At 44.8% G+C, this 23,559-nt stretch overlaps 1 protein-coding gene across 3 annotated transcripts in view; it reads right to left on the bottom strand.

Annotated features, from left to right (window-relative positions):
* The window catches only part of FLNB (filamin B), a 72,009-nt gene that overhangs the window by 6,666 nt on the left and 41,784 nt on the right, over nt 1–23,559 (bottom strand). For 2 of the 3 annotated variants that reach the window (XM_042017451.1, XM_042017468.1), the window contains exons 19-42: nt 22,798–22,915; nt 21,837–22,099; nt 20,623–21,220; nt 20,227–20,400; nt 19,686–19,848; nt 19,140–19,300; nt 18,158–18,325; nt 16,528–16,651; nt 16,112–16,268; nt 14,346–14,535; nt 12,253–12,500; nt 10,436–10,510; nt 9,620–9,722; nt 8,584–8,724; nt 6,920–7,048; nt 6,268–6,441; nt 5,956–6,114; nt 5,356–5,559; nt 4,607–4,759; nt 4,180–4,302; nt 3,368–3,634; nt 2,997–3,134; nt 2,786–2,901; nt 849–981 (exon numbers count right to left, since the gene is read on the bottom strand). In XM_042017451.1, the coding sequence (XP_041873385.1) occupies nt 849–981; nt 2,786–2,901; nt 2,997–3,134; nt 3,368–3,634; nt 4,180–4,302; nt 4,607–4,759; nt 5,356–5,559; nt 5,956–6,114; nt 6,268–6,441; nt 6,920–7,048; nt 8,584–8,724; nt 9,620–9,722; nt 10,436–10,510; nt 12,253–12,500; nt 14,346–14,535; nt 16,112–16,268; nt 16,528–16,651; nt 18,158–18,325; nt 19,140–19,300; nt 19,686–19,848; nt 20,227–20,400; nt 20,623–21,220; nt 21,837–22,099; nt 22,798–22,915 (4,279 nt within the window). The remainder of the gene's footprint in view (nt 1–848; nt 982–2,785; nt 2,902–2,996; nt 3,135–3,367; nt 3,635–4,179; nt 4,303–4,606; nt 4,760–5,355; nt 5,560–5,955; nt 6,115–6,267; nt 6,442–6,919; nt 7,049–8,583; nt 8,725–9,619; nt 9,723–10,435; nt 10,511–12,252; nt 12,501–14,345; nt 14,536–16,111; nt 16,269–16,527; nt 16,652–18,157; nt 18,326–19,139; nt 19,301–19,685; nt 19,849–20,226; nt 20,401–20,622; nt 21,221–21,836; nt 22,100–22,797; nt 22,916–23,559) is intronic. The other variant, XM_042017461.1, reaches the window with a different exon arrangement.

A 23,559-nucleotide genomic window follows, 5' to 3' on the forward strand; every position in this document is an offset into this window, starting at 1 on the left:
AAAATGCTGTATTTATCACAGAAGGTTTTACAGCTTGAGTATTCACCTTGCTCACTAGGACTTGATCTCAGCTGTCATCTAGTCTGCAGGGTGAATTTTAGGATTATTTGCCTCACTCGTGCACTAAAACATGACAACTGAATCACAGCCCCATCTGTCAGCAGCTGAGGGAGCAGTGCAGAGAAGAAAAGCAGCTGGTCAGAGCAAGCCAAATCTTACCAGCGAGCTGAGTGTGCTGCTCTGGCACCACACCTTTATCTAATGAAGTCATTTAGCAATTTGCTGATATTTCACATTTTTGATTGCATGTTAGCTCAGAGGCGGGACTGATCTCCCCCAGCTGGACAGCTGCTGTCTGTTCATAGTACAGACCATAACTCATACAGACTTCAAGTGAAAAAGAAAAGCTCATTGCTGAAACAGGTGTTGAACTTTCTGTAGTGTTTGCTTATAGACAGCTTCCTTGACATTTCATGTGAAGGAGTGAGTGCGAGTTAAAAATAAACTATTAGTCAAAGACCGAAGCATAGCTTTGAAAAATAAACTTCTTCCCTGGTTAAATTCAACAACCACATCATATTTCATTTATTACTAATGTCACTGTACCTTCGCTGGCAAGCGAAGATTTAAATATTTCTATCTTACACAAGTTGGGGCTCACTCAGTTCATGGAAAAGCATGGACATAACCCTGATTGAACAACTCTTGACACCAAAAAAGTCATTTTTCAAGCAACGTGCTCATCCCTGGGATACACTATTCGTAAGCCAAAGGAACTGAATTTCCTATGGGGCAGCAAGTGCTTTGAGGTCATGCAATTGTGTTGATCATCATCAAGCTGTGCTCACCTGGCTCCAGCTCAGACACATGGCACTCTTCGACAGCTCCGGAGGGGCTGTGGACTTTAGCATCGATCTTGCCCTTTGCCCCATTCAGCCTTATTGCAAAGGATGCTGGCTGATTAACTTTTAATCCAGACTCCTGAGAATGCAACAGTCAGATTATCAAATTTAAACTTTCATTTCAGACAGCACAAGATTTGTGGCAGGAAAATAACCACTTCAGCATGAGGGCTTTTCAGATTTTAACAAAAGGCATAAAGTTGTGACTTGCATTAACTCTCAAATCAGAAGCTCTCTCTCTCTTAGGGGGTGGCTGATTCAGGAGTCACCCACGTTGGCTAGGCTGACTTTTCCCACGGTAACAGACTGTTTTTGGAAGTCAGACAATTGTGCCACATCAAAGAGATGCAGGTTTACAATACTAGTCACCCGTTATCACTGAGGTCAGCCCTCAGTATTCAGGCACTTGATTTAAAGGATGCTTAAGCTATAGCTTTTTCAGCCCATTCATTTATTCCAGATTCATTCAGGGAAAAGCCTCTGATAATCCAGTTGTCTGAAAGAGTAATATGCATGTTTATATTTGCCACAAGAGGCTGCATTTAGAACACCACCACAAGACGTCTTAAACATGAGAAAGTAATTTAAAACACGAAACCAGATGTTGCGGTACTGTCAGGCCACTGGTGGAAGGCGAGGCAGCTCCGCATCTGAGCCACAGTGGTCTTCGACCAGCACAGCCCATGCAGCTATCCAGCAGTAATATCTCATGTTTAACATACTTTACCTCATCTTGTTTTCAACTAAATCCTGAAGAGGGAAATAAATGCAACTGAGTAGAACTGAGGTACAATGTATAAACATGTCCCTGATGTGGGTTTAGTGGAGGCTGATGCTGCACAATGCACTCCGTTACCGAATACTCAGCTTTATCTGCCTCTCCAGGACTTAACTGAAGTGAGTATTCCTGTCAAAGAGTCTTTAAATGAAACACAAGGCAAACATCAATACCACAGTGACTAATTAACGCCCTTGTAACTCCTGGGTAGAAGAGATACTATCGGATCAGGCTGTCATGGTTCATTTACACAGCTGAGGTGGAGAATTCCTGCAGCCCAGGCAAACTCCTGGGGATCACAGCTGGGACATAGCCAAAAAAAAGCCTCAGCTGAAGTACTAATCACCACTCAAGGAGGACTAAGGTACAGTATATTTAGACACAGATTCTCAGTCTCACATCCAAGCTTCTGGCTTTGGAGATTTCAGTCAGGCTTTTAATGTTACTTGTATTTTAATGCCTGCAACCACACACACACACAAATTATATGGTGAGGTTTCCAGATGAGCCCACACCAGCTACAAAGCTGTGATTCACTCTGAGATTCACTACTGTTCATGAATCATCTGAGCTGTGACTCTGTGGTTTTGTGACATCAGCCAGAGCAAATCTGCACTCTGAACTCACGGTGGGGCCACCTCTGTCTGCCCAGCCAGTCTGCAGTGATGTTCCAACCATGCAGCCCTGCACTACCTCACCCATGGAAATGCAGCTCTTCATCCACGTGCCAAACGAGGAACTTGGTACCAACATGATCACTGGTAGTTCACCTGAGTTTCAGTTCTCCTTGGCCTTCCCCTAGCTAATGGCATGGGAAACATGTCTTAGCTCCTCCAGTGCTATTTCTGGAGCCTCTTATTACTAATTCCTAAGTGTTATCACTTGTAACACACTCAGTTGAGCCTTCTGCCTTTGAACTCTGGCTAGCCAGAGTTATCCAGGGGCCAGCTGCCAAAAATCTCTCTGACTGCAAGCTGAGCTTGAAAACAAGCACCAACCAAGGCAAGGCTATTACTAAGAAGAAAGGACAACCATTTTGGTTTTGGAGAACAAGGACGAAATCAGTTTCTGTGGTAAGTTGTAGAGATGTTTCCTTATGTCTCACCTGAAGACTAGTGACAGTGAGCCTGCGAGCATCATCAGAGGGGGCGATGACGGGAACCAGGTAGGGGCTTTCAGGAATGTGCTCATCATTGAACTTTATGGACACCTCATAGTTGCCTACAGAGAGAAGAGAAGAGAAGCAGTGAGTGTCCTTAGTTTCTTTCAAAGTCACATTCAGTGTTGTTTCCACATGATTTTGTCTCAGTACATACCTGGCTCTTGAACTATATATGATGCACCACAAGATCCATCTTTATGGTCATCAAAGGTGATTTCTGCTTTACTTGGGCCTTCTACAGCAATAGACAATCCTCCAGCTCCAGCTTCCCGTGTCCATATGCTGAACTCAGCTGTTGAAGCACATGAGAGCACACACAAGAGTAAGTTTGCTGATTGCAGCTCAGCTTCCTCCTAACAGACTGTAAAGTTCCACATTTGAGAGTATTTGAAGAATGGTAACTCATCCTATTATCCTGGGAGATACTGCTTAGCAGTTTCTCCAGGACGCTGCTGTTAGCCAAAATATTGCACTGCAGACCTGCACACAGCAGATCCTGGAGCCCATTGAGGGCAAAGGACTCACCTGGAACACCTGTCTCTCCACGCTCCAGCCCTGGGCCTCCAGCTCTCACTTTATGGGCTCCCCCCTCGCCCAGTGGCCCCACGGTGAACTGGAAGGGGCTGCCTGGCACCGGCTGCCCTTTGTATTTGACATCCACAGTGTGGACCCCCATTTCTTGTGGCACAAAGCGGACACAGTAGGTGTTTTTGTCACACTCTACAATTTCAGCATCGAAGTTTCTCCCAGAGGGACTAGTTACCTGGGCTGTCATATCAGCACAATCAATTTCTAGAAAGAAGAGAATAAAAAACCACATATTAGAAAGTGACAAAGGGTTTTGGAAGCAGGACCTGAGCTCAAGTGATTACCCAGGACAAATAACAGAAGAGGCTTCATGTGTGCTTCTGAGCAGCAAACCTGGCCAGCTGCAGCTTCCCAGGTGCTACAGAGGCAGGTGAAGTGGCTCGATAAGTGCAGCCAGCTAAGCCTGGCCTACGTGATTCACAGTTTCCAGACAGCAGTACAAACATTTAACAGCCAACAGGATGATCTTAAAACCCTGGAGCTGGGGTGAGCTGTGCAGCCCATTCTCCAGCCTGCTATGCACAGAATAAATTAAATAAGGCCTCACCAGTATTTATTTCTCCACGTGTTGATCGTGGTTATACTTATTTTTAACTGTTTGAAAAGACACACTACCAGTGTTTCTTCCCTAAGCTATATTAATATGAGAATGTCTTTACAACACTGAAGTTCGTATTTTCCCTGCTTCAGGTACACCCATGCTACACAAGTGCAAGTTGTGGTTTTGGGGATAAGGATGTTGTTCTTACCTGGGATTTTTAGGTTCAGATCACATATGCTTCCTACTGTTGCAACAGAGGGAGCCCGTCTTGTTCGTGTGATGCTCTCCTTAACTCTTCCTTCACCACTTATCTTCACACTAAATGGGCTGCCTGTAAGTATCACAGCAGGTCATTCCTCCTCTGCTCATTACACACTTCATTGAGGGCAGAAATGAAAGCTTCCTCTGACTTGTAGGGGATCATAGGGGAACTCTTATAGCCAACTAACCAAGTCAAATACACCCACATAACCAGAACAGTTTCGGATGCTTGCTGCCTGGGGAGAACCTTCTTGAATCTTTGGAACCTATGGCCCAAGCCAGACCACACAGCCTACCCACAGTTCCAGAGCACTGGTCAGCCAGGTAAGACTTCTGTTGTACTAACCAAAAATTTGCCCAGCACTTCTGCTTACCTGGAATGTGTTCGTCTGCAAATTTAGTGGACACAATGTACACACCAGGTACAGTTGGAAAATAGGACACTTTGCAAGTTCCATCTTCTAGATCTTCAGTTTGGATCTCTACCTTGCTGGGTCCTTCGACTGCCAGTGAGATCCCACCATAACCTACAATATAGATAAGTTAGCCTCAGATTTCCATAACTCTACTCTAAATCTGACATAAAATAGTCCAAACCCATAGCAGGTGCTAGTTGGTAGGTTTGTATCATACTGGGCACATGGGAGTTGCATGATGCCTTAATGGCATTTCCATATACCTCATCAGTCAGACGTTGAGGCACAGCATGCATTCAGCTCCTAAAATTCTCTGACCATATCCCTTTCATTTCATTGATGTTGAAAAGTCGTCTTCCAAGCTAAAAAAAGTTATCTAAGGCTTCAAATTAAACCAACAGGGAAACAAATATCTTCCTCATCTCCTTCCTGCTGTACCAAATGATACTAGAGCCAGCACCACCAAACTAAAAAGTTTCATCACTGCCCCAGTGACAGTCCCTGTTGGTTGTAACAAAGACATGAGCCAGGACCTTAAAAAGCATATTCTAAGTTAAGAGCACTGTCTGTCGTTAATAACTGACAATAATGACTGTGTTTAATGGCAGCTTGTGACCTGGTGGTCACATGCTGAGGGAGGCGGTGCCCTTGTGTAGAGTCAACATATATCTCACAGCATCTCATGGTCCCTTTGTGAGGGAACTAACCTGCATCTCTTGTGTCTACAATGAAGTCACACATTTCAAAGGTTCGTCCTTCTACCAAGCCACGTCCAAAAACTCTTGCCCGTCTGGCATCCCCGATCTCGGACTGGACCACCATGATTGTTACAGGGCTGTTTGGTACATGGCTCCCGTTTTTCTTGATGCTAACCAGATGTTCTCCTACTTCCCGTGGAATGAACGAGATGCCTACAAAGCAGAGAAATGTGAGAAATTTATTCAGTTTTTATTCATGTTATACTTGATTTAAATGCCTTCATCACACCAAGAAATGAAATACTGCAAGAGCACTCTCTTTACTCATGTTGAAATCTTGCTGTCAAGTGGACCACAAGGCCATTCATATATGCCAAGGCCATTCATTATATTCATATATAAACCCACTTCAATCACAACCTGGCACATCACATACAAGCTAAGACAAGAGGTTATTCTTCATACTTTTCTGTCTTTGAACAAGTGTAGCAAACACTATCAACTACTTGGTTGGACAACACTCTTCCAGAAAGGAGCACAGAAGTCAGTCATTTTACACAGCAAAGCAAACTGGAGTAAAGGCTATCACAGTAATCTCTCAGAGCTTACCAATGTGATTATTGGGCAGCCTCTTCAGAAGACAAGGCTCATCACGACCAGATGGGGCTTTAATGCTGGCTGTTAGGAGACTGAGATCAGTCTCATTGATGTCCAACATGAAGTCAGCAGCAGAACCAAGCTTAACCTGAGACCGCCTTCTGTTATCATCTGAATGCATAAAGAGAAACGAGTCACAAAACATTATAAGGTTAAGTGCAGAACAAGTCAGAGGACTTCAAACTCCTGCCACAAACCAGGTTCCCCATGCTATCAGAGGTTAATTTTTAATATGAAGTGCTTCCAGAAGTTTAAACTTTATACCTGTGATCTTGGCTGTGAATGGACTGCCTGGAATGTGTTTGTCATTGTATTTGACCAGGATGCTGTAGTTCCCAGGTAGAGTAGGTAGGTACGTGACTGTGCACGTCCCATCTTTGTTATCAATGCAGCTGATCTCTGCTTTTGAAGGTCCTTCAATAGCCAAGTCCAGCCCACCTAGGAAAAAAAGTAGAGTGGCACTTACATAAATCTTTGTGAACACGAGGTCCAAAGACTAGGTCCAAAGAGAAATATCTAGTACCTGGTACTGAACACTGATCTTAAATGCATGTTTTCAAAGGACAGCAGCAAAACTAGCTCAGGCCAATCCACTAAGGCCACAGCTCCATTCAGTCTTTAGATTTACCCAACAGTGATTCCACATCCAGTCATCATCCACTAGATTTAAGCTGCTTTCAGTTTATTTTTAATTAAACAAATAATTTGCACCCTGTACCACAGGGTACATCTACTGCTCTCAGGAGGGGTAATAAACCAGTTTTTACTGCAAGTTACAGCCTGATATTTGCATAAGTCACTTGTATCACATCAGAGATTCAGAGTTGGACAGATGAATGCAAATTAAAGCCAATGTGCATTACACTACCAAGAAGTTCCTTGCTTAGGGTAGGATGGGTTTAAAGAACTGACTTACCCTCTCCTGCATCTTCTGTGACAATGGTGAAAGTTGCTGGTTTGTTGGCAACCCCATAAATGAGGCCAGGCCCATAAGCAGACACACTGCCGCTGTTGGGGTAATTGACATAGAACTGCAGAGGGCTCTCTAAAGGGGAAAAAACCAAAAAGAAGCACTTTTAAGGATGGGTGGTCTGGACTACAAGAACTGATGCCCATGTTCTTGAATGCCCTTCTCATTATGTGATATCTGAAAAACCTCATTGTGACTGTAATGCACTTAAAAATCAAATAAGCCTCCGTTTCCACCCTCAAAAGACACTTCTCTACAATTTGTGCCACATTCAGTCATGGAAGAGTAAGTGTTACCCTAGTTACCAGAGATAAGCTTAAATGATGTTGTAAAGGTTCCTGTTCATTGCAAGTTTATTTTTAGCACATTAAATCAGAACATGACTCAGAGGCAGGCTTTCAGTTCAGGCACTGATTCTGAATTTTGGTTGCTCAGAATTAGGAACTAGCACAGCACATTGTCTGACTCAATGAACCTGAACTAGCAAATTTGAAGGGTATCCAAAAATGTATTTGCCAGCCTCAGATTAGCTAAGCTGGTGCACAAGAACAAAAAGTACAGTCACCAACAGCCAATAATGGTTTCAAAAAAAGGCACAGATAGCTCTTCAGTCCGAAGTTAGATTTTGCAGCTGAGACAGTAAAAAGTTTAGTTCATGACAACCTTCAAGAAAGAAACATTATGGCACATCATCTTTCTATCCCACCACAGGGCAATGGTCTTAGTGAACCAATACATCAGACAGGTCAGCACCTAGGGAGGTGCTAATATCCATAAAGGGCTGAAGAGACTGAAGCAGCACCATGCATCACATCACTGAGCTCCCTACTTCAGCCTAAGTTATCCTGTGTTTTTGTACCAACAGAACCAGCAGCCCCTCTCAGGCAGTACTGAAGGTATTTTGTTTCATGTCTACACATCCTTCTACAGATCTGCCCCTTTCTGCCCAGCCCCCCACATCCAGCATGCCTGAAGAACCACAGGCCAGCCACAGCCTCCAGGCGAGGCAGCGCGCTTCCGCTGGGGAGCTGGTGAAGCAAGGACAAAAGAAGAGAAATGGAATGAAAGGCAGTGATTTCTGTTCGTTAAGAAGCAGCCAGGAAGAAACAAAGATTACAGCATGATGTGCATGTGTGTTTTATTTTATTGCAATCAGATGGAAAGAGTAACTATAGTATTTTAGCCAATCAGTTCTCCCCACAGTTTTGAGATTTTTTGCCAATGCAGTTTAAAGGATAAACACACACTGTAACCAGTAGTTTTGTTGAGCACCATGGCAGTAAATTTCAACCTGAAAAACTGGTAGTTAGAAAATTGTATGTTTCTTCTTCATAATAAAATGCCACAAAAGCTAGTTTCCCAAAACCAAAATCCATTTTAAGCCTGGCTGGTACTATTAAACCACAATGGAAGCTCATATATGCCGTCACTTACTCCTTTGCTTTAGCTCTGCTCTGGACTACTTGCAGAGAAAGGGCTGTTGAATGGTAAAATATCCTGGGCAGATCTTTCCACAGCATGTACAACTCAGCTATAGAACCTCACCAAGGAGCAGATGCATCAGCAGGACTCTACACTCAGATTTGCATCGCCTGCTTTTTCAGACTTACCTGGGATGTGATTTCCCATGTATTTTATGTGCATTTCATGCAGCCCAACCTCAGTAGGAGCATATTTCACTGTTACTGTGCCATCTTTGTTGTCCACAATATCTGGTGTATCCGTCTTTCCAGAGGGCATGTGTACTTCACCTACAAAATGCCACCATGGGAGTCACAGAAGGAGAAGCTGCCTGCTTCCCCTCTCCCACCCACAGAGAATTGTCTAGCCATTTTAAACAAGCATTTAAAATTGTTAAATTCCTTACCCACAGGCACAAATAGGAGACTAATGGGAACACTAACCAGACATGTTTTCTGCTTAAGCTACATGAATACAAGGCAGTGGTAGACATCTGGCAAACAGTCCTGTGACCTTACAAACTCTACAGGCAGGGCTGTTTGCTGCAGCCACTGAGCTTTCCACAGCAAGCTGCAGAAAAAGCACTGATCTACCTCGTGGCAAGATGCTCCATCTTCTGTTGCACTTTTGAAAAGGAAAGACTGACTGTTCTTTCAAGCTGTGGCAGGACAGGGCTTGGGGTGGGATTGCTGAGCTAGGGGGCAGAGGGGACACAGGCCTTGTGAGCAGGAGCTTAGAGCAACCACAGTACTACTGGAGCAATGCTCTCAACTGCCAGACCTGTAGAAGAGGGGTCACCTGATTTGGAGAAGGCATGTAACAGGAATGCAGAATTAACTGCTTTACAGCATCTGCACAAAAGAAATAATGGAGCTTATCAAAGATGTGTGTAGCTTCTGTGTAGAAGGGAAAAAGCATCAACAGGCCCTGCAGCGTAGTAGCTCACAGGCTAGCACTGAGGCCCACAGCAGCACCAAGAATCCCCTGATTTAACTCAAACCATTGAAGGGGCGTATCCTACTCATCCTCAGCGGGTGCCACTCGATGTGAAATTAAACAACTAAGTTGCTGGCAGGATACAAACCTACCCCACACACTGTGGTCTAGACCACCCAGTCTGTTAGCTGCAGATGGATAAACACACTAACAAAAAGCATAAACCTCCCTGAGAGGCACTCCAGGTACCTGTTATTTCTCCTTTCCTTACAGCAAATGGGATAACCATATCAAAGGGCCTGAACCCCATGCCATTCATGTCTCCAACCGGGACATAAGCTTCTTCTGTAACCTAAAGGAAGCAAAAAGATGGGTCACTTCAAAAAGGATGGTAGAGCCAAATGAACACTGAGCAACTCCACTGCAAGCACAAGCAGAAGAGAGTGTGCGGTGATTATTGCAGCCAGCCAAGGACTGGGCTCAACCAGAGCAGTGTCCGGCCAAGCTCTCCTTCACAACACCACACCGCAGAGCAGAGCAAATCAAACATGGCGCGGACGGAAGACATGCTGGAAAAAAGTCAGAGATAAAAATGGAACACAAAGGGATGGAAGACAATGTAGCGCACACAAGACCCAAAGTGGCTCCATCTGAAAGGATTTAGTTGCTTAAGGCCTGGAAGAGAAAGTGATTTTTAAATGGGGCAGAATGATTGCAACACAAAATGGACAAAAGAAACAAGTTTCACAATGCGACTCTGAACTCAAGACACTGTGATTTTACTGGGAAAACAAAGGAGTGCACTCAGGGTGCATTTGCCAACAGTAGACATTTCAGAAGTGGAAGCTGTGGGTGCAATGATCCTCTTCACGTTTACATAAGTTTATTTGGAGATTCCCTTCAAGCAGCAAAGAAAAAACAAGGTCTGGATCCCAAGAACAATTGATGAAACAGAAAGAATGAACACAATGACCAGAGCGATCAAGCAGTCCCAAGAAGCAGGCTGTCATCTGAAATGGAACACAGATGGGGAAAAAACAGCTGAAAAATGTAAAAATTTTGTACCCAAGGGCGGAATCCGGGTGGGGAAGCGCCCACTGGCTCCTGCGACCGTGCGGTGACATCATCTGCATCTACAGCCTGGGCAGGGGTAGAGGCAGGTTAGTTGTTATTAGATGTTATTCTAGCATGGAGGCAGTCCCACCTTTCACAGTTCAGAACACACAGCTCTTTCTAGTTCAACACCTTCCCCCACCATGTAGCCCTCCCAGTCCTCTCGCCATAGCAAAGACCTGGATCCAGTCAGGGAAGCTGGGAAACTGCCCTTATCCACAGGTGCTGGGGGAAGCCACCAGTGGCACAGCAAAGGGACAAAGCTAGTACGTGCTGTTGTGTGATGCTTGCGAGGGAAGCAGAAAGCTGTGCCTGAACACTGGTGGAATTGAATATCAGAGTTGCTTTCTTATGGGACTGATGCAGTGAGGGAAGGGAAAGGTTTAAACCTAAGATGAGAGTCCCCGAGCACTGCACAGCATGACGTGCCAGCGGGGAGGCAGGGGAGCTGGCTATCGTGGGAAGGCTGCTCCAGCTCACGCACTTGGATGAATGACCCAGCCCACATCCAGCAAAGCCATTCTTCTGATTCATAGCTGGGACTGCGTCGTCAAGACACTGAATGTGTTTTCCCCTGGCGCAGCCGCTCTTCTCACCAGGCATGCCAAGAGGATGACTTGCAAATTCCCGTATCTCCCATTAACCTGACATGAGTGGCTGGGACTGACACCCACACAGGCAGCTCCCCCAGGCTCAGCCATCCCAGCCCCTCCTGCCCATTTACACCACTGCAAACCATCCTAATAAAATAACCCACTGGAAACTTCTGCATGGATGGACTCCACTAAGAAAACCAATGCAAAACAGAAAGGCTGCTGTTTCAGTGTTCTCTGTCCCCAGCTGAGACACCCAAGTCAAACGCATACTGTATCAGGCAGCTAGGAAGTGGGAATTTTGGCTGGCCAGGATTGGGCTCCCTGACCTTGAGAGGCATTTCCTGTGGTGAACCTTAAGCAGTGACCAAGGGAGTCGTTTCTCTCAAGGAAATCTTCAGACACCCGTAGCCAGGAAGACAGGTAGGAAGAGCCAGAGTTGCTGGCCCCAAGGACTTGCTCATGAGCTCCATCCGGACTCAGCGCAAGTACAGTCCTGTGATTTCATAGACCGAGACGCACCAGAGGTTGCTTTGGATGAGATTACAAGACCAGGAATTGTTTTGCCAACACAGAGAGATGTTCTTCATAAGAAGGGCTTCTGTGAGCCCTGAGAGGCACCTAGTCTGCTCCTCAGGGGGCTGGGGTATTGTTTGCTAAATGTGGAGTACTGCACATTGGAAAGAAGATAATTAGAAGGAGGGGGAATTTGGCTATAACAGTTTAACCAGCACTTACAAATAATTTTTAAGTGTGAGCTAACAGTCTGCTTCCCTGGGATCTGTTAGCAGACCGTTCCTTGTTTTGGGGTCAACTTAATAAAAAGTGAGAGACAGAGAAGGCAGAGCACTGTATCTGACAATGGCTAACGTAATTAGTTGTAGAAGCTGATTACAACCACCCTTACATCATTTAGAAAAATAACTACATGGTCAGGAAATGAAAAACAAATTTCTTCAGAAAAGCTAAGTCTTCATTCTCTGATGGCTTCTATCCCGTTTCACTTAACAGTATTGCCTGCTCAAAATAAGCTCTGCAAGGAACAAGGATTCATTAGCTCCTGCTAGCCTAATAAATGTCTGTACAAACATTTACACACAGAGTTAACCTATCGCTAAATAAAACGTGGCAGCAGGAATCTGAGTGGGAGGTACTTCTGGAGCAGAACTGGCTTACCATGACAGTGAAAGGACTGTTGGGAATGTCCACCCCACCAAAGCGGACATAAATCACATAGGTTCCTGGTTTGGCAGCGGTGTAGAAGATATCGTAAGTCCCGTCCTCATTTTCAACAACATCTGCTTCAGCTTCTGTCCCATCTGGCGTGAGGACAGTGCACGTCACTTTTCCCTTCCCTGCTGATTTGGCGTCTACCACAAAACCAACCTCCTCACCAGTCTTCACAGTGGGTGCAATTCCAGGACCTACAAGGCAATTTTCATTACTGAAAGTGTTCAGAGGACAGTTTTCCCAGGCAGGCCGCCTGCAAGGCACCTGGGGAGCATGGCACCAAGACATTGGTCCCGGGGAGTCACAGATGTGGGTTTGGGAGCAGATGTACAACAAGGGACATTTGTTAAATTGGTCAGCACAGTGGTATGCAAGAGCTGGCTACCAGCTCTCCTTCTCCTCTGCAATCACAGAGGATGGATGGGAACAGAGAGGAAAAAAGCTAAGTTTGAAGAAAGCAATGCCTTAACCCATACTCTTATCATCCTACTCCTTTATGCAGAGCCAAAGGCACTTTCTTCTGCCCAGCCAGCAACTTGGCTGCACTGCTTTAACATAAACCTCCCTGTGTAAGCAGCTGTAAAAGGGCACAGTAGCAGCCACGGCCACATTTCCTCCACCATTATCCACGAACAATTTTCCACTGTTCTGCCACACATCCCAAAAAAAACATCATGCAACAATGCTAAAATTGTAGCAATCAGATCTAGCTTGAAGAACACTGTGTTTAAATGAGAACTATTATGTCTTATTTGCAGCAGTACATAGTGAATACTCCTGCTTCTGACCTGCACTTGTTACCAGGTAAATGGCTCATTTTCAAGTGGCAACAAACCTGCTGGTTTAATACCTTGGCAGTATTCCAGCACTTACTCCTAAGGTGATTGTATTTCAGCTTTACAGCACTGAATCAGAAGCACTTCTTGGAAAAGGGAAATTTTAGCTGGCATCTGGCAGTAATCTCCATCTCGGTTACTTTGAATAGTTAGTGACTTGAGTTACTTGGAAGAGTATCAGATTTACCCATTAAGGCATCTTTTAAAGAAATTTTGAGGCAAACGGGATACCTCTTTTTTCTTCCATTGTGTCAGGAATGTATTTCTGTTTAAAACAACTTGAAAGCAGCCAGCTCCTGGACAGGCTTCAGGTGCACTCTAACTGCACAATGTCCAGGTCCAGCACAATGCCCACACACTCTCACAGGTCTACAACAACAGATTAGGTTTCCCTGTTCAATTTGGCCTTGCCTAGTTTATTTAAGTCTCTTGATTGTAGAATAAATAATGTTCAGTGGCATTCTTGTAACTAGTTCCTGTCACTTCTGCTCCCTGTCACAGCCTCCTGGGAGGTGGGAGCATGCCACAGTGACCAGCCCAAAGCCATGTGATGAACACCCATCCTTAGAACTGGTAAGGGACAAAGCTGTGTGCTCCTACAGCAACAAATTTGGTCCCTCCCCTACACCAAGGCAATGATTTTTTGAGTCATAGTAATATCTTATCTTTAGGTTCTCTCCTTCCCAAAAGCCTGTTCAGACCCAGGCCAATCTTGACCAGACAGAAAAGCAGCAGAAATCTTCACTAATAACACCCAGCCTGAACAAGCTTTGCTAATATAGAAGCACATGGCCAGCTATGTACATCCTCGGAAATAATTCTGTTTTAGCTTGGAATGAAAAGCTTCTTGCAACACTCACTGTGCAAGAAGCACGATGCAGTGGACACACACATATGTGTTATTTTTAAATCAACCTCACTGAAGCTCTCAGCTAGATTTATTGATGCCAAAATAAGCACCAGACAGTTGCATCTGGCTGTTTGTAACAGCCCAGGCAGTTTGACAGATTTTGCTAGAGGCTGCAAGAGATCCCTGCTCACCCAGAGGGTGGACACTTTATCTTTAGGAAAACCCCTTCTGTACGAGCAGCCAGATGACACAAGTCTCAAGCACGTCTTCTACACCCATCACATCCACTGTACCATGTTCAGAAGGCAGCTTTACATGCATAACAACAGCAAAGAGAGGAGTCAAACACTCACCCGTGGCCAAACACTTGCTGGCATCCCCAGCTGGAGATGCCCGGATCCGATAGGGAGAGGCCGGGATATCATCTCCACCATACTTAACGCCAATTGTATAGCGGCCTGTTTTGTCAGGGACATAGGTGACTGTGTAAGTGCCATCCTTGTTGTCATGAATGTCCACTCTCTTGGGTTTGCCCTCTTGGTCCTGAGGAATGCAAACCAGAAGATTTAGATACTATGAAGGTTTCGAATTTCCTTAGCTGGGCATCAAATCTGTTCACAGCCATACTTAGGTGGTCTCAAACAGATACAGAACTGCAGCTTCTTGAAGTTTAAATATATTTTGCTCAAAGACTAGTAAGAAAAGTAGACTATTATGAGGAGGAAGGTTATCAGACCACTATAAAACAATCAGGGGTATCATTAACTACTCTTTGGTTGGTATGAGAATGTTTATAAGAGCAGCAAGCCATTTTAATAAGCTTTATATTAATTGTAAGAAGTTCGGGTGGGCTTCACTGTCATACTTCTACTGGAAATGAAGAAAACTTCTCAGGTCCCTGAGGCACAGACGGGCAGTCAGACTGTGCAGTTCTGTCCTGAGTAAGCACTGGGTAGCCTTAGGCAGCTGCTCCCTGACAGGTCAGAAGGGAGAGGGAAGCATTTCTGGAGTCTGCTATCAACCCTCCTGCATGAGGCATCCTGCTGCTGGCACACTGCAAAGTCTACAGTTAAAAGCAGGTCTGTGCAGTCCCTTCAACTACCATTTCTCATCAGCTGCAAAGCACGAAGCATTTTAGAAAGTCTTCCAAGCCTGCTTACAGGGAATCACAGGTTGACTCCACTTTGTATTTTATAACTTAACACTGCCTGGGCTACAGTATAAGCTGCAAAGGACTTGAGATTTTAGGTACAGCACAAAAAAGCTTACTTCTTTCAGGAAGGCTTGTGAAATGTTTGACATTCAACAGCTCAGAACAAGAAACAAACAAATGCTGCCAGGAGGATCACCTGTGCACTTCTACCATATCAGACTTGTGGAACTGGATCTTCAAAGCTGCAGCCAGGCTGGGAGCTCTGATAAGCATTTTGGATCCTTTAAGAGCACACTTGCACGCCAGAATAATGGCGACTGCTTTGGTGCACCTGAGCAGGCATTGAGACAGGACAGGAGCAAGAATGCAGAAGGGCCAGTACAACCAGCCATGCCGTGACCTCGGCATGCCAGAGCTGAGCTATGTGCTTTATGGTCCACTAAGCAGACACCTTTTTGCTGAGGCCACAGAGTCCAGGCACCAGAAACTTCAGAAAGAGTAGTAACAAAGATAAATCAAAACATTCCTGCAGTATCTCCTTAAGCAACTTATGACTTCTGGCAACCTTGAGAGACGACATAATGTGATGCTCAGAGTGGTCATTATCTCATGGCCTTGCTGAAATACACTGCTAGAACACTGTTTCCATTTCAAATGTTATTCCATTTCAATGTATTTTCATAATCTTACAAGCGACTATTTATCTCATTTTGGGCATTTGCAGAGTGTAAGGTTAGGCAAGAGCCAAACAGAGCATAGCTGATGACTAAGACAGAAGTTTCACAAAAGCACTCTCGAGAGCTCCACAAATGCAGAGTTCAAGACTCTCCTGTACCAAACCTTAAGAGTCCAGTCAGCAGCCCAGTCTCCAGGACACTGGGTATGTGAGGATAAAGCTGTGGACACTTCTGAAAGGAGAGACTCATGCCCACCTAGAAAACATGTTTCCTTGGTTTTGTTACTCACCGTGATCTGTACAGCCAGAAGTCCCTGCCCAGCATCCTTAGCATCCACAGCAAACTCCACAGGCAGGCTGGCTAGAATGCCATAGGAACTGAGCCCTGGTCCACTCGCTGTCACTTTACTGGCATCATATGTAGGAAGCACCTTCACCTTGAAGGGACTTAAAGAGAAACCCATTATTTCCCCTCCTCCCAAGTCAATGGCTGCTAGTTGCTGCAGTACACGTTGAGGTACATGTGGATACACTCCTCCTACAGTGTCTGCTGCAGGTGCAATGGACTCAAAATATCACTGAACCCTGAAGTTGTGCAAGAAACTGCACTGGTTAAGTAGAAAGGACCACAGCCAGTCCTTAAATGGTGCTCATGTGCTGGGAGAACACAACTGGATTGTTAAATCTTCAGTTCTCATCACCTTACCTTCGAGGAATCTCTTCATCAGCATATTTGACAGAGATCATGTAGGGTCCCTCCTGCATAGGGGTGTACACCACCGTGTGGGTGCCATCTCCATTGTCTACCACATTAACAGGTCCCACAACTCCTAAAAAAGCAACAAATGTTTTTTTCAGCTGTGCTATTAAAATACAGTCATCTGCTGCACAAAGCTACAAGATGCACTGCTCATTTACAGCTGGCAACAAGCTAAATTTCAATGGGTTTTTTTTAATGAAAGCAACAGGCATGGATCAATGATCAGTTTCCCATATTTTGTATTCAAAGCCATTGACTTGAGATAGATTTGTTATCCACTGCTCTCTGGGCTCCCATCTTCTTGCTGTAAACAGAAGCTAGCATGAAAATACTGGAGAAAGATCTGCCTTTCGGTACAGTCTAGGTCAATTGCTAAAGTGCACTGAAGATCTTTCAAGACAGAAAATGAGTAATGCTTATAATTGTCTGAACTGTCATTTGCAAGATTACTTATTATTACTGGGATTCACAGCACAGAATTGAGCCCTAAAGCCAGTTGGTGTGTAGCATTCACCAGCTGAGTCTTTCACAATCAGGTGTTTGGAAAGGCAGGCTTGCTGCCTAGGCAGGAACACCCTGCAAGCTGCCAAAGAACTAAGAAAGCAGGATCAATCATTTCAATTTGCATTAAGCTAAATCTACAACAGATTATGTGACATATCAGTTCAGATCAACACACAAAGCAGCCTACAATTACAAGTTGGCTTTAAAATATAGAAAGGATTAATAATAAAGCAAGCACAAAAGAAATGTATACAGTTGCCATGCACAGCCTAAAAGCAACACCTTTGGCTCCCATTCCCTCCTCCAGATGATTCTTGCTGCTGCTAACCGGATTTCCAAGAGCCAAAATTGCCAGTAGTTAGTGAGAGTTCAAACCTGTCTCAGTGTCACCCTTGGGACCACCTTTAAAGAAATCCGAAATTGCTTTCAATGGGGAGCGCCATCCCTGGGAATCCGTCTCATCCGCTAGAATTAAAGAAGTGTTACCTGCGGGGCACCTGCACAGCGGGACCTGACACTCCAATGGGGAGGCAGCTCTCACCTCCCAGCAAGGTGAGACTGGCAGCCAACAGGTACTCACTGCCAAGATACTGTGCCACTGAGACACGGCTTTCTAGGTTAATGCAAACACCATTAATGCTATCATTCAAGGGCCTTGTTGCTCTCTGGGGACCACTGGGAAGTTTCACCATGATTCAGAGACTCCTGCAATACACTGACACAGGTTTCCCAAGTCACTGCTCACATGCTAGACCTGTGGATTCACTTTTTGATGTCTAAAACTTAACACACAATTGTTCACCGGTGATGGTTACTCGCATCACTTCTCCCAGCCCTGAAGATTAGGCTAAAGCCATCAAAGACACTGTCCAAAGCAGCACCACCCAGGACACAGCTCTCCTTTCACAGCATGACACGTGGGTCAGCTGCCAAGGGGCACATGCCAGATGAACAGGAACAGAGGTAAATGCTCATTCAAGTGGCACTGCCACCCTTGCAAGCAGGGCCAGGACCATGTTACCTGCCCAAATACAGATATGGGCACAGTTAGATGGAATACTTTGGTTCTTACCTCTGGGTCCTGTCACCATCACCTCAAGAGGTGCTATTCCTGCCTTGCTGGCATCTACAGTGAAGGACTGGGGGATTTTGGCTCGGACAGCTGTTCCCAGACCTGGTCCTGCTATCTTCACCTTGCTGGGATCCACAACATCCTTCACAGGAACCTTGAAAGGACTGCCTGGAAGTTGACATAGCAAGTGTTAAACACAAGAAGTTAACAGTTACAGAGAACAAAAGGTCTTTTCTCCCCACTTTTCCTTAGGCTTTTTTATTACTGTGCCTTTGCTGCAGGCAGGAATGACAACCCCACAGCTTCCACACTATCCCTCTGCTTCTGCAAAAGTCAGAAGTATAGTGATGGTGCTTCTACATTTTCATATAATTGTTGACAACAATTCTGTTGTGATCCATCTGCTTCTCACACCTCAGGAAAAATAGCAAACATGAAAGAAACCAGAAGGGCAAATGAAGCATCATGGAGGCGATGCGTTTCCTTCATATCTTACCAAGTTCAGTAAGTCAACAAAGAGAATGGGACCAACAGGAAACATCCAATTTACATGCAACATACAATGCATGCACAGGTAAATGTCTGGTTTAGGGAACAGTTACTATGCTTTCTGCAGTGACCAAAAATTGCAGTGTTTAATAAAATCCCCATGACAGGATCACCCATTAGACCCTCTTACTGCAGAATAGGATCTTTTATGTACCCACATACCAAAGGGCTATTTTCATGACCTAAAGTATTACACACCACTTGTGCATAAGACCAGTTATTTGTCAAGGGTTAGTGTCCCTTTCCCTGTCCCACTCATCTGTACCCACTTGAGCAAATGCCACTGCCTTTTCTGCCTGAGTTCTGAGGAAAAGCAGAAAGTCAAAATCACATCAACATTTCATAGCACAAGGGAGATGCAGCCAACTGAGAGCTCCAAGTCCTTAGTTTGACTTCTTCCCTCTTCTGAAAGCCACTGAGCAAGAGTTCTTACCAGGAATATGCTCTCCCCCATACGTGATGTTAACATCGTAATCTCCTGGAACATAAGGAACATACTCAGCACTGCAGCTCCCATCTTTGTTATCTTTACAGCTAATTTTAGATTCTGAAGGTCCTTCAACAGTTATTCCAAGGCCACCAATTCCTGCCCCTCTGTAAGACAGAAACACACACTGTTAGAATCACCTGCTTCTAATGGCAGCTTTGTAGCCTTTGTGTGCTCTGGCTGCATTTTCATCCTTTCTGGGAATATGGTGTCCTGACTTGCGATGTTCAGCCTTCAGCATGTGCTGGCAGGCAAAGCTGTTCAGCACTAGCTCATTCACATTTTCCTAGAATTTTCTCCTCAGTAACTATCAATCCCTAATGTCAAATGTTTGCAGAGCAGAGTAGATGATGAGGTAGCACACAGTCATCAGCAGGACACAGCTTGGACTTTTTATAAATATTTGTATGGAGTTCAGCATCCTGCATTGTGCACACCACTACACTCTTCCCCCCCTCAGATATTCCTTCAAGATCAAGCAGGCCCTGTCACCTGGTGACAACCGAAAAGGCATTTGGCTGATTTGTGAAAGCTTCTGTGAGTCCAGGTCCTTGGGCCTTCACACGTGATGGATGGCAGCCCTCTGTGACATTCACTCTGAAGGGACTATTTGGCACAGGCACACCATCGTACGTCACGCTGACTGTGTGCGGACCTGTTAAGAAGAGGGAAACATCTTCTGAATTCCCTAAACATGCTCATAATTTAACATCATTCTACAAGATGCTACAGACTTAAATGTCAGTTTATGGGTAAGTGTTTCCTCCTGCATTTCACAAGGCTTCACTAGTGTTTTGTAACTGAGATGCCATCTACACGCTGTTCTTTTAAAGCCAAGTTACCGTAAAAGTCAGTTCTTCAAGTTCAAGTAGAGCTACTTCCTGCAGAACTAGCTCTTCTACTGGCAGACCTCTTGCAAAGATGCCAACAAGTTACTGGCACACCTCAGGGGTTTGCCAAATGAAAGTAGCAGAAGAGCTGCTTGCTCTCGGTTTTCCCCTTTCAAGTAAAAGAAAACAAGCCCTGCGGTTACCCTTTTCAAATGGTGTGTACTCCACTGAATATGTTCCATCAGCATTGTCTTGGATGAGACAGTCTGTGGGGGAGCCAGATGGGCTCGTGATCTGTGTCCTGATGTGGTCACCACCAGCCTTTGTTAAAGGTCGAGCATCCACAGTGAACTCAGTTGTAGCTTCTCGGAAGACGTCTGCAGGAAACATTTTGAAGAGTCACTTCAAGAAGTGCATATATTCTCAACAACAAAACATTTCGTGAAGCAGCATGATAAACAACTTAGCTGGGAACATGAGACTCCCTCCTGTCCAAGGATCACCATGGAAGCATGCAAGGCTTTTACAACTTTCAATGCTCAGAATACTCAAAAAGAACTGCAAGTCCTACAAACTCTGATAACAACAATTATTCTCACCTTTTCCTTCCACACCTGGCCCAAACACTTTAACTCTGCTTGTGTCCACAGCTGGCTCCACTTTGACCCGGGCTGGGAATTTAGGCACTTGCTCTCCTCCATATCTCATCTTGATTGTGTACATGCCAGCCGAGAGAGGCACGTAGGTAACGACATAGGTTCCGTCTTTGTTATCATCGATCTGGACCTCAGCTTTGGAGCCAGTATCTGACACCATGTCCACCCGCAGGTCCCCAGGGCCCGCTTCCGTGCAGTCGACATTCAGCAGCCCTGCCTCGCCCACTTTACCACGCTCCAGACCTGGGCCTGTGGCAATGACTTTAGAGACATCAAATGGCATTTCTATATCTGCCTTAAAGGGTGAACCGGGAATGTGAACTTCTTCAAAGAGGATGTTTACAAAATACTCTCCAGGCTTCGTAGGCAGGTACGAGACAGAGCAGGTTCCATCGCCATTGTCCGAACACTCAATTTTAGCTTCACATGGGCCTTCTACTGTCAAACCCAAACCTCCAGTTCCTGCCCCTTTAGTATCTATTGTGAACTGGGCTGGTTTTCCAACGAGGCCACCTCGAAGACCTGGACCATGAGCTTTTACCTAGAAGAGAATATGCAGTTGAGCTAAACTGCCTTTTCCATGTTATTGCCAGAAGACTGCCTAGTTAGACTTGTTTGTATGTGGGACTCAATTAACAGGCTCTTAAAAACACACAGAAGGCACTGTTCTCCTTGCCACTCATCCCATTTTTACTGTAAAGTTGGTACTCCTCCTCCAAAGAGGTTTCTAGGCAAGGATATTTGTAATTTCACCATAGCTGTTTTTATATAGCCGTGGGAAATAAAAGGTGGAAATTTTAAACTATTTGATGGCTGGACACATGTTTTTCTTGAAATATATTTCCTTAGAAAAAAGTATCTTAATATATCAGAGATGCTTATCAGAAAGATTCCTATTAAATTAGGAGCAATGCTTAAGTTTACCACACTATGCAGGATGCTTGCCATATTTTTGATTAGCTCAATGTTTTTTTTAAATACAGTGTTACAGGAATGAATTCTACAAGTCCTAGAGGCTTCAAAAGGAATCACTGAGTGCTCTGAGTAAGGCCATTCTGGGGTACGTTTTGGCCAAGACCAAGCCAAGTCTCATGCAATAGCCCACAATTCAGTTTTCAGGTATCAGTTGCTGTTACAGCCCTATACCACTCACTTACCTTGGAGGGGTCTGGAGGTAATGTGGCCTCCACAGTGTAGGGGCTCCCTGGGATTGGGTTGCCATCATAACTCACATCCACCACATACAGTCCTTCTTCCCGTGGGATGTATTTTGCAGTGCTGCACTCCTTACCCAGAACTGGTTCCACCAGACATGGCACAGCCTTCCTCATAGGACTGGAAATATTAACCTCCAGTTTACCCTGCCCACCTGCTCCTTTGGTATCAATTACAAATTCCTGATCCTTCCCTACTTCCACTCCTGAAAAAGACAAAACCCATATTACATGACTTACTTAACATCAGACAGTGGTCCAAGGAATCGCCCATGCACATATCACTGAGGGAGCAGGTATTGCCAGAGCCCTGCCCAGTTTACATCCCTCTGCAAGCAAAAACCCCTCCCAAGCCAAACAAAAAAAAACCCAGCTAAAATCAAATGCTTTAGTTAATTGATGCTACAAAGCTATAGGGGAAACAAGCCTGTAAGATGTGGTCTGACAGTATCAGAGGCTCATTTCAGGAAAGCAACATATTTCACTGCCTTAAGTTCTTCCACTTTAGGAAAACAAAAAGACTGTATGAATGACACTGTGAACTGTAGCAGTCTGACACATTTAAACAAACAGCCATCTAGCCCTCAGGGAAACAGATTTCATCAGTGAGTGCTCAGCCTGGTGAAGCATCCAGCTCTGTTCACCACAAAGGACCAAACCCCAGACACACATTTTGTCCACATAACTATGTAATCTTTGCAAAAAAGAAAAAAAAAAAAATCTAAATTAAAATTCAGTCCTCATGAGGACTGAGTGGTCAAGTTATAAAGTTGGAGCTGGTTGATGCCCAGCTGTAGCAAGTTAAAAAGGAGATTGTTTTGCCAGCTCCTGTTCCAGCAGGACATGTTGCCTATCACCAAGACTCCAGAGACCCTTCAGAGGCTTCCAGCCCACAGGTACTTACTGTTTTCGAGTCCATTGACCTTAACTTTGCTTAGGTCTAGAGGAGCAGCAACGCCCACCATGAAAGGGCTTTTAGGGATAGGATCACCACCGTAAGTCACCAAAACCTTCATTGGACCCTAGTTGGAGAATTTACAAATTAGCTCAGTTCCCCACTTCGTACAGACACACCAACACCCAAGCAGTACATAACCACATCAACTAATCCATTTTATCTGGCCACAGCCAAACTTACTGATTTATGGACACTAAAGCTCTCACACCACTGCAGCCCTTCAAAGTACTAAATGGTTTTTATTTAATACAGGAAGAGAGAAAAAGACAGTTCTTTCCAACATTTAATTAGACTATATCCAAGCTGCCTGGCAAAGGCTCTAGCTCAGGCTGGCTCCCACCCTCCCGGCGCTCAGATCCGACAGCTGAATGAATGTCCCACTGCTCCAGACCAGGTATCCCCTTCCACCACATGGAGAGGCCAAAGCTAAGACTGCAAAGAGGCCGTATTATTACAGCATCTGAAATACCAGGGGTTTAAGCTCTACAAGTCAGAAAGATTAATGCTCTTGTGTATTTTGGCTGGAATGCTGCACAGCCATGGCAAGCTCCAGCCCCATGATGTGTGCTCCTTTTATTCTCTCCTACCGCAGTCCATATTTTAGCTATAGTCACTGTTTGCTTACTTTTCATTCTTGGCTGGTTCGGCTCCCAAGTGAAATAATCATGGATATTTCATGCAAGCTAGTGAATAGCTTCCATGATTATT

This window comes from Corvus kubaryi, unplaced genomic scaffold, assembly GCF_017639235.1.
Source record: "Corvus kubaryi isolate FWS band 111438036 unplaced genomic scaffold, C.kubaryi_AGA036_p1.0 136, whole genome shotgun sequence".
Taxonomy (NCBI): domain Eukaryota; kingdom Metazoa; phylum Chordata; class Aves; order Passeriformes; family Corvidae; genus Corvus; species Corvus kubaryi.